This window comes from Globicephala melas, chromosome 3, assembly GCF_963455315.2.
Source record: "Globicephala melas chromosome 3, mGloMel1.2, whole genome shotgun sequence".
NCBI classification, from domain to species: Eukaryota; Metazoa; Chordata; class Mammalia; order Artiodactyla; family Delphinidae; genus Globicephala; species Globicephala melas.
The window spans coordinates 125,285,687-125,298,636 of record NC_083316.1 but is presented as its reverse complement, the minus strand read 5'-3'; the positions used below and the strand labels follow the sequence as shown (position 1 = coordinate 125,298,636).

At 37.0% G+C, this 12,950-nt stretch overlaps 1 protein-coding gene across 4 annotated transcripts in view; it reads left to right on the top strand.

The window, feature by feature from the left end:
• CSNK1A1 (casein kinase 1 alpha 1) overlaps positions 1-12,950 on the top strand; it is a 48,933-nt gene that overhangs the window by 28,852 nt on the left and 7,131 nt on the right. The window contains exons 5-10 of one of the 4 annotated variants that reach the window (XM_030847376.3): positions 251-334; positions 4,697-4,836; positions 6,216-6,294; positions 7,277-7,351; positions 10,427-10,533; positions 11,597-11,709. In XM_030847376.3, the coding sequence (XP_030703236.1) occupies positions 251-334; positions 4,697-4,836; positions 6,216-6,294; positions 7,277-7,351; positions 10,427-10,533; positions 11,597-11,709 (598 nt within the window). Of the gene's footprint in view, positions 1-250; positions 335-4,696; positions 4,837-6,215; positions 6,295-7,276; positions 7,352-10,426; positions 10,534-11,596; positions 11,751-12,950 lie in introns of those variants that run through there. The other 3 variants (XM_030847373.3, XM_060296427.2, XM_030847377.3) reach the window with 3 other exon arrangements.

Genomic DNA, 12,950 nt, shown 5'->3' with positions numbered 1-12,950 from the left:
GCTATCCCTGTTTCAGGCAGTGACACAATATAGTGGCATTAAAAACCTGAGTATTTTCCAGAATTCAAATGTTCTTAAGCATGTGATTCTTATTTGGAAAACTGAGAAGCTACAGTGCTTGGTGGAAGAAGGATGGCATTTGGCTACCCTGTTCTTTCTCTAATGCCTCGGTGTTGCCTGTCTGCGCCGGCCATTGTTGCAATGTAAGCAATACTGTTTGATGCACTGCCACCCTCTATTGTCTGTTTAGTGTTTAGAATCTCCAGTGGGGAAGAGGAAAAGAAGCATGACTGTTAGTTCTTCTCAGGACCCATCTTTCTCAGGATTAAACCAGGTCTGAAACTGTCTCCTATTCCAACCTCAATCCCAAATTCATGTGCTTTTCTTTCTTACTGTTTTATTTTGATTATTTTTGTTTTGTTTTAATTCTGGAGAATGTAGATCTTGCTCAAGCACCTCTTACGTTGGCATTATTCAGACATACTTGGCAAACATAACATTACTAAGATGTTTCTTTGTGGCTTTTGCTTAAAGTTTGTAAAATTTAGAGAAAACCTAAATGAAAACAGGATTATGTTTAGATCTCTAACATCCACATGAGGAAATGTGTTGATCTACCATTGAAATTCTTTACCTAATGGTAAACTTGAGATAGACTGTTCAGTTTTTAAAAATAATTTGGAGTTGCATTATTGCTGAATGATATTCTGCGTCAACTCTTCCCCTTCCCCTAGCGTACTTTAGGTAAGTGTAGATCAGATTTCAGATCTAGTTTTTCTAGAATTGATTACCTCAATATAAGAATTCTCTCAGCTTCAAACAAGTGGCATAAAATGCTTAAAGAGCATTATATGCTCTGGAACTAGAATATACTGTATTCTAACAACATAACGATAACTGAAGCACTTATCAATTACCATCAGTAACACATATGTAAGATAAACAGATGCATAACCTGATGATTTAGTGTTTAGCAGGCTAAACACTCCAATAACTTTCCAAATATTTTTTAAATGTAAGCAGAACTCTTCATATTTACTTTTGTAGAAGTTAGATAGCTTTATTACTGTATGAATTTTCAGATAAACAAGGGAAAATAATTTTAAAAATCACACCATTTAGGTACTTAATCTTTGAAGCTCCTGAATGAACGAATCTTTATCAATTTAGTATACACTGAGAAGTAAGTATTGACATAAGTAATCAGAAAAGGAAAAAAGTTGCATTTGATATGTGAGCATACTTTGTAGTTCCGTTATTAAACCACAAGTATCACCTGGGTAATCATTTAATCCTTGTCCATACTGCCCAGCATTATTTCAGGAACTACGTTCTCCCACTGTTAAAACGGTTTCAGGAATTCAATTTTACTTTTATTCACAAAGAAATACCAACTGTGGTAACTAGGTCTTGGTTGGGCAGAGAGGGAGGATGGTGGGTAATTAGGTACATTGTAAGGCAACTTTACTGCCCTATTTTTACTTATCCATATACATTCACACATTTTACTTATATTTTATAACATAATTATTTAATAATAGGTCTTCTCGGTTATAAGGAAAAGTAATCTTGGTGAATTTTCTGAAGGGCAGGAAAATGTGACTGCTGGTTAGGAGAAAAACTGTTGTAAATACCAAAAACTAAAATTGTCAGTAGCGTTTCTGAAGAAAATGCACGTCTGCTGAATGGAGTTATCCCAGCGTACCCAACATTAACTCATTTCCACATTCCTTTGAAAAATATGCTGCATTCTTTAAAACAGCCACAAATTTTACTTAGAACATGTAGTTAAAATCCACAGAAAAGCAGCTTGACAACCGAAGAGTTTAAACGTCTCTTTGCATATGCAGACCTATAAAAACACATTATTTTATGACGTTGAATACTGACTTTTCCTTTTTTGGTTTTACCTTTACATATCTGCGCCTGTTGGGTTGTATCCTTGGTATCACATGGTTTCATGTAAATATTTCCCATTATATATGTTTTTACTCGTTTTAAATTCAGTGCATAGAGAGCGACTAAAGAAGCATGATAGGTACCAGAAGGTAATGAACTATCAAGAGATTTAAAATTTTTAAATTTTAAGTAGTTTTCAGTTGTTTGCTCTTAAAATGGGATACCTTTATTTATCAGTGACATTACTTTTCCTGACTCATTTTCAGTTTTTATAGGAGGAGAAAATTTAAAAATTTTTTGCTTTAATATTAAAGATTGAGATACTTAAGAAGGTAGTGTTTGTCCATTTTTGTTCTTAATAAGTTAGGTTTTTGTCCTTTAGAATTGTAGAAGGAAAGAACTCTAGTGAACACTGAGTTTTTATAAAGCAGTCTTTTAGTTGTGAGAAAGTGGTTATTGAGTTGCAAATGGAGCTGTTGAATCTAGACATGAATGTAACTATCAGACATAACCATGTCAGAGTTGTTCCTGTTTTCTCCTCCATTTGGAGTACTAAAGGAAGCAATCTTAGAAAATAATCTTTAGAAGAAAGTTCATGTCCTCATCACTTTTTATTCATAACCCACATAATTTTTTTTTTTTTTTTTTTTTTTTTTTGCGGTACGCGGGCCTCTCACTGTTGTGGCCTCTCCCATTGCGGAGCACAGGCTCCGGACGCGCAGGCTCAGCGGCCATGGCTCACGGGCCCAGCCGCTCCGCGGCATGTGGGATCTTCCCGGACCGGGGCACGAACCCGTGTCCCCTGCATCGGCAGGCGGACTCACAACCACTGCGCCACCAGGGAAGCCCCCACATAATTCTTTGGGAGAGTTTTTAAAGGCCATGAAGCTGGATGTCCTTTTGGGTTTGTTTTTCCCTTGTTTTCTTTTCAGTGTGAATCTGTAGAACTTAAGTCATAATTTTCGTTTTGCTTAACATAAGTATATTTTGCTCATTTTAATATTTGAGTACTGAGCCAATTTTCATATCGAAAGAAACTTAAAAGAGTATGAGCTTTATTTCTCTTAGTGGTTTATAACATTAACTTTCCTGTCCCTATTTTATAATAACTCAGTTGTTCAAGAAGTGAGTTTAATCATACAAAGAGCTTTCATTATCCAGTTACATTTTACTGAAAATTTAATCTTCATTCTTTGTAGTAGACCAGGTGAAAATAAGTGTTTCATTGTAAATATGGTTGCAGAAGCTCAAACCTCAGCCTTTCCCATCCAGTGTATAACTAAGGCTAGGTTGTAGTGCCTGCCTGAAATCGGCATTTTTCATCCGCCTAAAAGAAGCACTTGGTCATATCTTTTTCACTTAAATCAGTAACTTGCTTTAGTTTTTTGGTTTTTTTTTTTTTTTGCGGTACGCAGGCCTCTCACTGTTGTGGCCTTTCCTGTTGCGGAGCAACAGGCTCCGGACGCGCAGGACCATCAGCCATGGCTCACGGGCCTAGCCGCTCCGCGGCATGTGGGATCTTCCCGGACCGGGGCACAAACCTGTGTCCCCTGCATCGTCAGGCGGACTCTCAACCACTGCACCACCAGGGAAGCCCGCTTTACTTATTTTTTGACGCAAACCCTAACAGGCTAGGTGGTCATGTTTCCCAGTATATCACAGACTGTAAACTGCAGCAGAAGGAACCTAATGTCAGCCTAATGGGAAGAAAAACTGCAAAATTTAGGTGTAACTAGAAAAGAATAGTGTAGGGCTACATAGTATAAGAGCACATAGACCTGCTTTGCTTGATAAACTTTGTAGACATAACTTTTGATAAGTGATTTTATGATAAAGACTAAATAAAATTTTAAGTTAAGATTATTTTGATTTAGAAGGTAGGTAAATATGAACATATTTTGGGTTTTTCCCCAAAAAATACTTTTGTTTTTTTTCTTCTTCGTATAAAAGTTTTAATCATGGAGAGTAAACCTGAATTAATTTTAAAAATTAGCTACATTATAAATGAGTATCTTACGACCTGTGTACCATTTAAATGAAACAGCACTAAACATTATTTTGTTCTAAAATACTACTTGGTTTCTGGTTAGCTCATTTAAACTGCTGATTGTAAGCCACCTTTATTTAAATAAATAAATACTTAAGTGCTTTTTAAGACTTTAGATCAACTTGTTATATTTTCCAGAAGCTTAAGCTGCTCACATGCGTAAATGTCAGTTGGAAATAAAATGAAATGCATGCTTGTTTTAAAATGCTTATTTATTATAAATAAAAATCTTGGTTTTGTTGTCAATATACAACTTTCAGAGTTGTCTTATTTTAGATAATGAGCATTCTGTTGGCATACTAAAGAGTGGCCTTTGTAGAATGGAAGAGTTCCAGAAAGCTTATGTCTAGTTTTTTAAAACCCCATGCTTGTTTACCAGTGTAACAGGATGTCAGACTTCATTATGGCATGCAGCACACTTGTCAGCAACTCTGATATTGAGCATGTATACATTTCTCCACTATGTTAGAGGTTCCAAAGACAGGCTCCTGAATGTGTAATGAACTGGCCTGTGAAATTGTTCAGCTGACAGGGATCAACCACTTGACTTAACTGTATTTTTTTAACTTGATTTATTGATGAGGACTAATAAAAGCTTATTGGAGTGTTAAGTTTGTTCATTATCTGTTCTGTTTATGATGCTTTATTTTGATATAATTGAACAAAATAGAATAGATGCCATTTAATGAGTAAGAAGCAGTTTAACTGAACAAGATTGGAAACCTAATGTCTCTTTATTTTCTTTTAAAGTTATTCCTTATTGATTTTGGTTTGGCCAAAAAGTACAGAGACAACAGGACAAGGCAACACATACCATACAGAGAAGATAAAAATCTCACTGGCACTGCTCGATATGCTAGCATCAATGCACATCTTGGTATTGAACAGAGGTGAGTTTGAAAATTGAATGTGTTTATCAAATCCATAGCAAAAGCCATTGATGGGTTTTTAAAATATTTTAATTAGTTTCTTACAATATCTAAAGATGTTTCTTGGCTGAAGATTTGAAAGACACTTATTAATCCTTTTACCTGCTGCTTTGGACAGTGCAAAGAAGCCGATTAAATGAGGCCTTTTTGTTTTCTTTGTTGAAGCTTGTCTTTTGAGGAGAAAATATTGCATGATGGAAATTAGAAGCATAAATGAAGCTTTATGTTTCTTTTTGCAGCTAAAGACAATACTTTTTTTCTTAATACTGATCTTGGGCTTTTTATGTTAGTGAAGCAAGTTGAGTTTAGGGGAAGAATGTATTGGTTATTTCTGCAAGGAAAATGTTATCTGATTTCTAATAAACCAAAATGTGGTTGGTGGACCATCCCCGTTCTACTCTTCCACCCCTACATAAATGAATAGGCTTTAGTTTAAACATTGTCATAATTTCTGTGGTCTTTCTATTTTCTGACTTGAATTCTAGTTTTTCATCTTTTGTCAATCATTTTTCTTTTTGCTCCTTAAAATAAGCGTAGAGGGCTTCCCTGGTGGCGCAGTGGTTGAGAGTCCACCTGCCGATGCAGGGGACACGGGTTTGTGCCCCGGTCCGGGAAGATCCCACATGCCGTGGAGCGGCTGGGCCTGTGAGCCATGGCCGCTGAGCCTGCACGTCCGGAGCTTGTGCTCCGCAACGGGAGAGGCCACAAGAGTGAGAGGCCCGCGTACCGCAAAAAATATATAAATAAATAAGCGTAGAAATGATATGCTTCCAGGTTATGGAACTTCATGAGAATGAGCTTTTAAGCTTAGGGAATAGCCATGAATATCTGAGTACCCTTGGTTAAACTATAGTTTCACATCTTCTGTAGGCCATTACCAGTCCTTAAGTACATGTATCGTCTGGATATGCGTGTAAGTGTGTATGTGTTTGTGTATATATTCATATAGATGTTTAATTAGCTTAAAGTTGTTAATTTTTTCAGCGTTATCCCTAAATAATCTTTGTGAGCTTCTGTAAAACTTATGTCCTGCTAGATGGTTCTTCCATCTTTATTAACCTCATTTAGGAAGTTATTTAGCTAAATTCTTTTTGCTCTTTAAAAGTTAAGTTGCAGGAACGTGTTGGATTTTATAATTTTGGATTCTGTGAGGAAATTTTGTTTAGAAGTAACCCATTAGGAACTTTTTTTTTTAAATTACCTTAACTGAGTAACTCCTTGCACAAGATACCAAATTACTTTCTCTCCTTGCTTGGAAACATTTTTTCTTGTGTACCTGGCTTTCTTTCACATGTTCTTCACAATAATTGCAGCCTTTAAATTTACATTTTCTTTTCTAGTCGCCGAGATGACATGGAATCATTAGGATATGTTTTGATGTATTTTAATAGAACCAGCCTGCCATGGCAAGGACTAAAGGTAAACCAGACTCACATCACCAGCTTTTTGTTTTAAGAATACAAATACACATTGGAGATGACCTTTAAGGTCCCTTTCAAGTATGAGGTTTTCTGAGAGTGAATGACTTTATTTTTACCCTTTATTGGTAAAATAAAATCTGATCGTTTCAGTAATAATTAGGTTAGTAGACTCTCACAGTCACACTTGAGGAACAGTTTCCTTTGGGACAATTAGCAGGTACCCATTGGTAACCAGTAGCTTTACCTGGAAGGAACTTGACATGGGCTAAGAAAGGTGGAGACTTTCTCATTTTGATGTGTTGCCATTATGTTGAAAATGTGTACTTTTATGTACAGTAGAACTAGTTTATCCAGTAATACTAGCTATATTATTTAATTGTCCTAACATTTTATTTGTTTCCATTAATTAGGAGTTTTACCATTACTTTTGTGAGTATTTGTATGGTAATGATAAATTACTGTGTCCAAGATTTTAATGGTTGTTTAGTTGCTTTATTGGTCCTTTAAAGGTAAATGGTCCCTGTATTTATTGAGCATCTATGAGCTTGACAAATTGCTCAGTGTGGGTAGCTTTATCCAGTGTGAATATCTTTACACTGGAAAAATAACACCAGTTATTAATGTCACTAAATGATGGGCAGGCACATGTGTTTGGTATCGATCTGCTTATTTTGCCCTTGTTGAATATGGGTTAAGAAATCTCATTTCAAATTTGACTCCACCCATTTTTACTTAAATCATATTCCTGTTAAACTCACCCTTTGCTAACAGCTAAAAACGTTCTTGAAGCAGAAAGTCATGTGAAAAGTTAACAGTTTAGGAAAAGGAGATTACATGTATTACACTTTGATTTCTTTTTTATTCTAGGTTATGATTTCTCTTGAATCTCAAGTTTCCTTTTATGTGTAGTATGTTAAACTAGTAAAATTCTTCTCATAATACTGAGTATATCTGTGTGGTTTGATTCTTATTCTCCACAGGCTGCAACAAAGAAGCAAAAGTATGAAAAAATTAGCGAAAAGAAGATGTCCACACCTGTTGAAGTTCTATGTAAGGTAAGTGTACATGATGATTTTTTTTTTTAATATAAATGATCCAGGAACAAAAAGGAACATTTTATTTTACAGCCTCAGAACTTAAGCATCCTATTGAGTAGCTATTTACTGTTTTAAATTTACTTTGGTTGATTCTTGGTATCTTTATGAATGACTTGAGGACTTCCTGGTGGCACAGTGGTTAAGAATCCGCCTGCCAGTGCAGGGGACACAGGTTCGATCCCTTGTCTGGGAGGATCCCACATGCTGCGGAGCAACTAAGCCTGCACACCACAACTACTGAGCCCACACACCGCAACTGCTGAAGCCCATATGCTCTAGGGCCTGCGTGCCGCAACTACTGAAGTCCACGTGCCACAAGTACTGAGCCCACACGCTGCAACTACTGAAGCCCGTGCACCCCAACAAGAGAAGCCACCTCAAGGAGAATCCCACGCACCGCAAGGAAGAGTGGCCCCCACTCACCGCAACGAGAGGAAAGCTGGCGCGCAGCAACGAAGACCCAGCACAGCCAAAAAAATTGAAAAAGGAATGACCTGAATATATGAGTCATTTTAAAATAATTGTTTTATGTTTCTGGTTTAGGCCCTATGATCTGTTTTAAATTGGAGGAAAAATAAGGAGGTAAACTTTTCTAATAGAACCTCAATTCCAAACCTCAAAACCAATTTATGAGAAAATTAAGTTAAGAAATATTCCCCTTATTCTTAAACTGGTGCCAGAGAAGAAAGGATATCCACAATTGGCATATCAAGGAATTAGGGAAACAAAGGCAAGCAGAATAGAACAATCCAGAAATAGAAAGTGTCCAACAGTATAGATGGCAGTTTGAATCTGGCTCATTTCTCTGAAATCTCAAACTTTGAAGAGAGGCACGTGAGTTGAGAGTGGAAAGATACTTTTGTCATAATGTCTCTTCCGTAGAAAGAAGACCACGTGGTCATCTTTGTGACAGTTGCATACCTGAAATAATTAGAAAACAATATATAATTACGTATTGGGGTGGTAGAAGGGAGAAATCAGCATGAGTTGAAATAGTACTCTGGAAGGGAGTAAATGGTGATGTCTTTATGAGTCTCCCCATCCACAAATTTGCTTTCTCTTTTTCTGCATATCTACAGAAACAGAGGGGACGGGTTGAGAAATTTATGATCTTTTCTGAGACTCTTTGGGGATTTGTTTTAAATTATGAAATACATTTTAGGTTAATGAATAAAATATTCAGGAAGAGAACGGGAGGATTTAGTACATTCTCTGCTAGTGTGCAGCATCTTAATTTTGATCTGGAAATTGTGAACTACATTTGTCTTCTGGATTAGACACATATAATTGATTCAGGGTGCAGTGAACACTGAAGTATTAGGTATTACTATAAAGTAGTGAGATTGTTTTCAGTCTTATGGTCCAGCGGCATGGTCTAGCGACAGTTCATACTTTACATATGAAATGCTTATCATGTTGGTAGTTTTCTTTTGTAGAAGGAAGTTCATTTGATAAATGCAGAATGCTATTAATACAGACTGTGAATGTATATTAAAAGTTGAGGGCTTCCCTGGTGGCACAGTGGTTGAGAGTCCGCCTGCTGATGCAGGGGACATGGGTTTGAGCCCTGGTCCGGGAAGGTCCCGCATGCCGTGGAGTAACTAAGCCCGTGCGCCACAACTACCGAGCTACTGAGCCTGCGCTCTAGAGCCTGCAAGCCACAACTACTGAGCCCCCGTGCCACAACTACTGAAGCCCACGTGCCTAGAGCCCGTGCTCTTCAATGAGAAGCCACTGCAATGAGAAGCCCGCGCATCACAACAAAGAGGAGCCCCCACTCACCGGAACCAGAGAAAAGCCTGCACACAGCAACAAAGGCCCAACGCAGCTAAAAATAAAATAGATAAAATAAATTTTTAAGAAAGTACTTTGTAAAAATTAAATTTGTTTCCATCACTGTAATCAATAAAAAATGTTGTGGATATATACATTCTACCCTACCTGTGGATGTGAGAAATTTCTCAAAATCATAAGATTTTGGGAAGAGACTGCCTCTTTTAACTCATCTTCCTTCACGTTCACATTTACTCAAAGGGAGGAGATGTGGGGATTTTTTTTGTTTAAATACTTTGCATTTCTAGGTTCCTAATGGCAAAATCCTTTTGGTGACTAATATCTACAGCCTTAAAAAACATCTGTATACATCTTTGAGAATCTTTGCCAAGAAACCAAACGTGGAAACAGTTTACACCACAGATGTACTTATTTAGTATTGTCTATAATAGAGAAAAATGGAATCCTCTAAATGTCCAGTTATAGGGAACATGTTAATTATGATGTATTCATTAGGTCAAACAATATCCAGCCATGAACTTCTAAAAAGTTGATGCGGAGGTTAGAAATGACATAGAAGGATGCTTGCAATCTTTTAATGGAAAAGGGAATATATTATGTATGCAGTATGATAACAGTTATGTTAAAAAAAGACAAACCCAATCTATTCATAGGAGGAAGCATTGGATTATGGAAAAAAGAAAAGACAAACCCAGTATATTCATAGGGTGTGGTATTGGATTGATACATATCATAACAATGGTTGCTTTGTATAATTGCACTCTTGATTTTACTTCTCTTTATATAGGTCTGTACTGCTGTTTAAAAAGAAAGTAATTTCAGAATGGAGAGAGAATACACATTCACTGTCCTGTTCTGGCAAAGAACATTACTGGCCTCATTTTTGTTGTTTATTCTTTATTGCTATGCACTTATTGTACATTGATAAAATAATAGGTTAACAAGTGGGATATCTAAATTATTTAAGAACCTGTTACTGCAAGGAAAAGATATATATTTCCTCTACCAATATTAAAAGATATAGTACGTAATAAGGTGGTTGGGACGAAGAAATTTTGTCAAATTTATGAGGATACCAAGTCATATTATTGTTATTTAGGTTCTCAGATCTTCTAGCAAAGTAGTAAAATATCCTTAAATACATTTCTTGCTTGTTTTTAAATACATTGATTTTTCTGTCTTAAATAAGTTTTTTGTTGTTGTTGTCTTAATTTTGTGTTTTAACTCTTGAACTCGTAGGGATTTCCTGCAGAATTTGCCATGTACTTAAACTATTGCCGTGGGCTGCGCTTTGAGGAAGCCCCGGATTACATGTACCTGAGGCAGCTATTCCGCATTCTTTTCAGGTCAGTTTTTAAGACTATAAACTCCAGTGAGGGAAATTAGTTCAGTCTGCCCAACATATCTACTCTGACAAGTAGCAAGTAAAAGTGGGTCTAACCAGTGTGAGTGAATGAAATGTGAATGAAATGTTAAGAAACTGTGAGTTTGACATTTTTCCATTTCCAAATGTCCTTGAAATATTTTCGTTTGGGATGGAGAAACTGTTAAATCAAACTCAAAGTAGAATATAAGTTTTCCACAATAGTTACACAATTCACATTAGATGGGACTCTCCAACTTGGTAGACAACCCTGCTCAATACCAAAATGAATAGCAATTAAAATATCAGGCAGTAATTGGAGTTTATGATATTGTGGAAGTAGGCCCAAATTCTAGGATCCCTAGGTATACAACCCAAAATTGGTCTTGAAAAAATAAAGTACATGTGGCTCAAAATCTTAGTTGGAAGAGAAGAATTAGGGATGATGCTCTAATCCTAGAGAAGTCTTCCCAAGTCACCAGCATAGACATCGCCCTCTCAAAGTTACAGTCTCACGTCTACTCTGACGTGTCTTTAGGGGATACCTTCTGTTAAGAATATTCCCCCATAACTGACAGCTTGACTCAGTGTTTTTGTTGTTCATGCTGCCTTTTTTTTGGCTGCACAGTGCCGCTTGTGAGATCTTAGTTCCCCGACCAGGGGTTGAACTCATGCCCTCGACTGTGAAAGCACAGAGTCCTAACCACTGGACTGCCAGAGAATTCCCTCATGGCTGCCTTTCATTCCCACTCCCTTGCTCATTTCAAGAAAGTTTAAAGGCAGCTTCTTTTTGAAAAGGGAGAGGATTTATTCTTGAATACAGCAGACCAAAGCGGTGACATCATTTCCCCCCAGTTGAGACATGTAAAAAGTGGAATTAACTGAACAGTAAGTCATCTATAGGGAAAGAAATCTTGTAGAAGCTACCATACTTAAGAGAAGATATTCATTTCCTTAAAAAATGCTCTCACTGTCTTGAAAGTTCTGTGGAGTATTTAATTGGACCCTATTAATAATGGGTTAACATATAATTTTATATTTTCCAGGACCCTGAATCACCAATATGACTACACATTTGATTGGACAATGTTAAAACAGAAAGCAGCACAGCAGGCAGCCTCTTCAAGTGGGCAGGGTCAGCAGGCCCAAACCCCCACAGGCAAGCAAACTGACAAAACCAAGAGTAACATGAAAGGTTAGTAGCCAAGAACCAAGTGACGTTACAGGGGAAAAAATTGAACACAAAATTGGGTAATTCATCCATTTCTAACAGTGTTAGATCGAGGAGGTGGTTTTAAAATACATAAAAATCTGGCTCTTTGTTTTAAAAAAAAGACGTCCTTGGAAAATTTGACTACTAACTTTAAACCCAAATGTCCTTATTCATATATATGTATATGTATTTTTATATACATATATGTGTGTATATTATTATCATTTCTCTTGGGATTTTGGGTCATTTTTAACAACTGCATCTTTTTTACTCATTCATTAACCCTTTCCAAAATAAACATTTGGTGTTGGGAATATGGTATAATCAATCAATCCAAAATCCTAGACCTAACACTTGTTGATTTTTAATAATGAATCTGGTTAGCCATGGTATTTTGACTTTCTTTCCAACTAACAGTGTTAAGAATTTTTCTGCATGTTAATGCTTTAGAATTAAAAATGGAAAATTGTGAACATGATCTAAGTTCAAGAGGTGAGTCTGGCATTGCCCCCGAAGTGTCTATCTTCTCAGTTGCAGAGCACCTCATTTACTCTTTTTTTTAAATTTTTTTTTTTTGCTGTGTTGGGCCTTCGTTTCTGTGCAAGGGCTTTCTCTAATTGTGGCAAACGGGGGCCAGTCTTCATCGCGGTGCACGGGCCTCTCACTGTCACGGCCTCGCTTGTTGCGGAGCACAGGCTCCAGACGCGCAGGCTCAGTAGTTGTGGCTCATGGGCCTAGTCGCTCCGCGGCATGTGGGATCCTCCCAGACCAGGGCTCAAACCCGTGTCCCCTGCATTAGCAGGCAGACTCCCAACCACTGCACCGCCAGGGAAGCCCTCATTTACTCTCTTAAATGCTCAAATAACTGAAGAGCTCGATACATCCTTACTTATCACAAAAATAAATCTCTCTTTTAGTTGCTGCTTAGCTTACATGTGTTCTTAATTTCAAAATGATTTTTTCTTAGGGCGTTACTTTTTTTTTTTTTTACTTTTTTTTAATTGTACAAATATTCAGGGTCTAGGGGTCTACTGTAAAATTGAATTCTGCAGTTATTCCTCGCAAATTGAAAAAAAAAACAAACTGGGGCAAATGCCACTGAGCTGCTAGTCTATTTCCTTTCTATATCTCTCTGGCACTCTTAGTGCTACTAAGGAGTAGAACTGTTAGGGCACAGTGCCATTTCT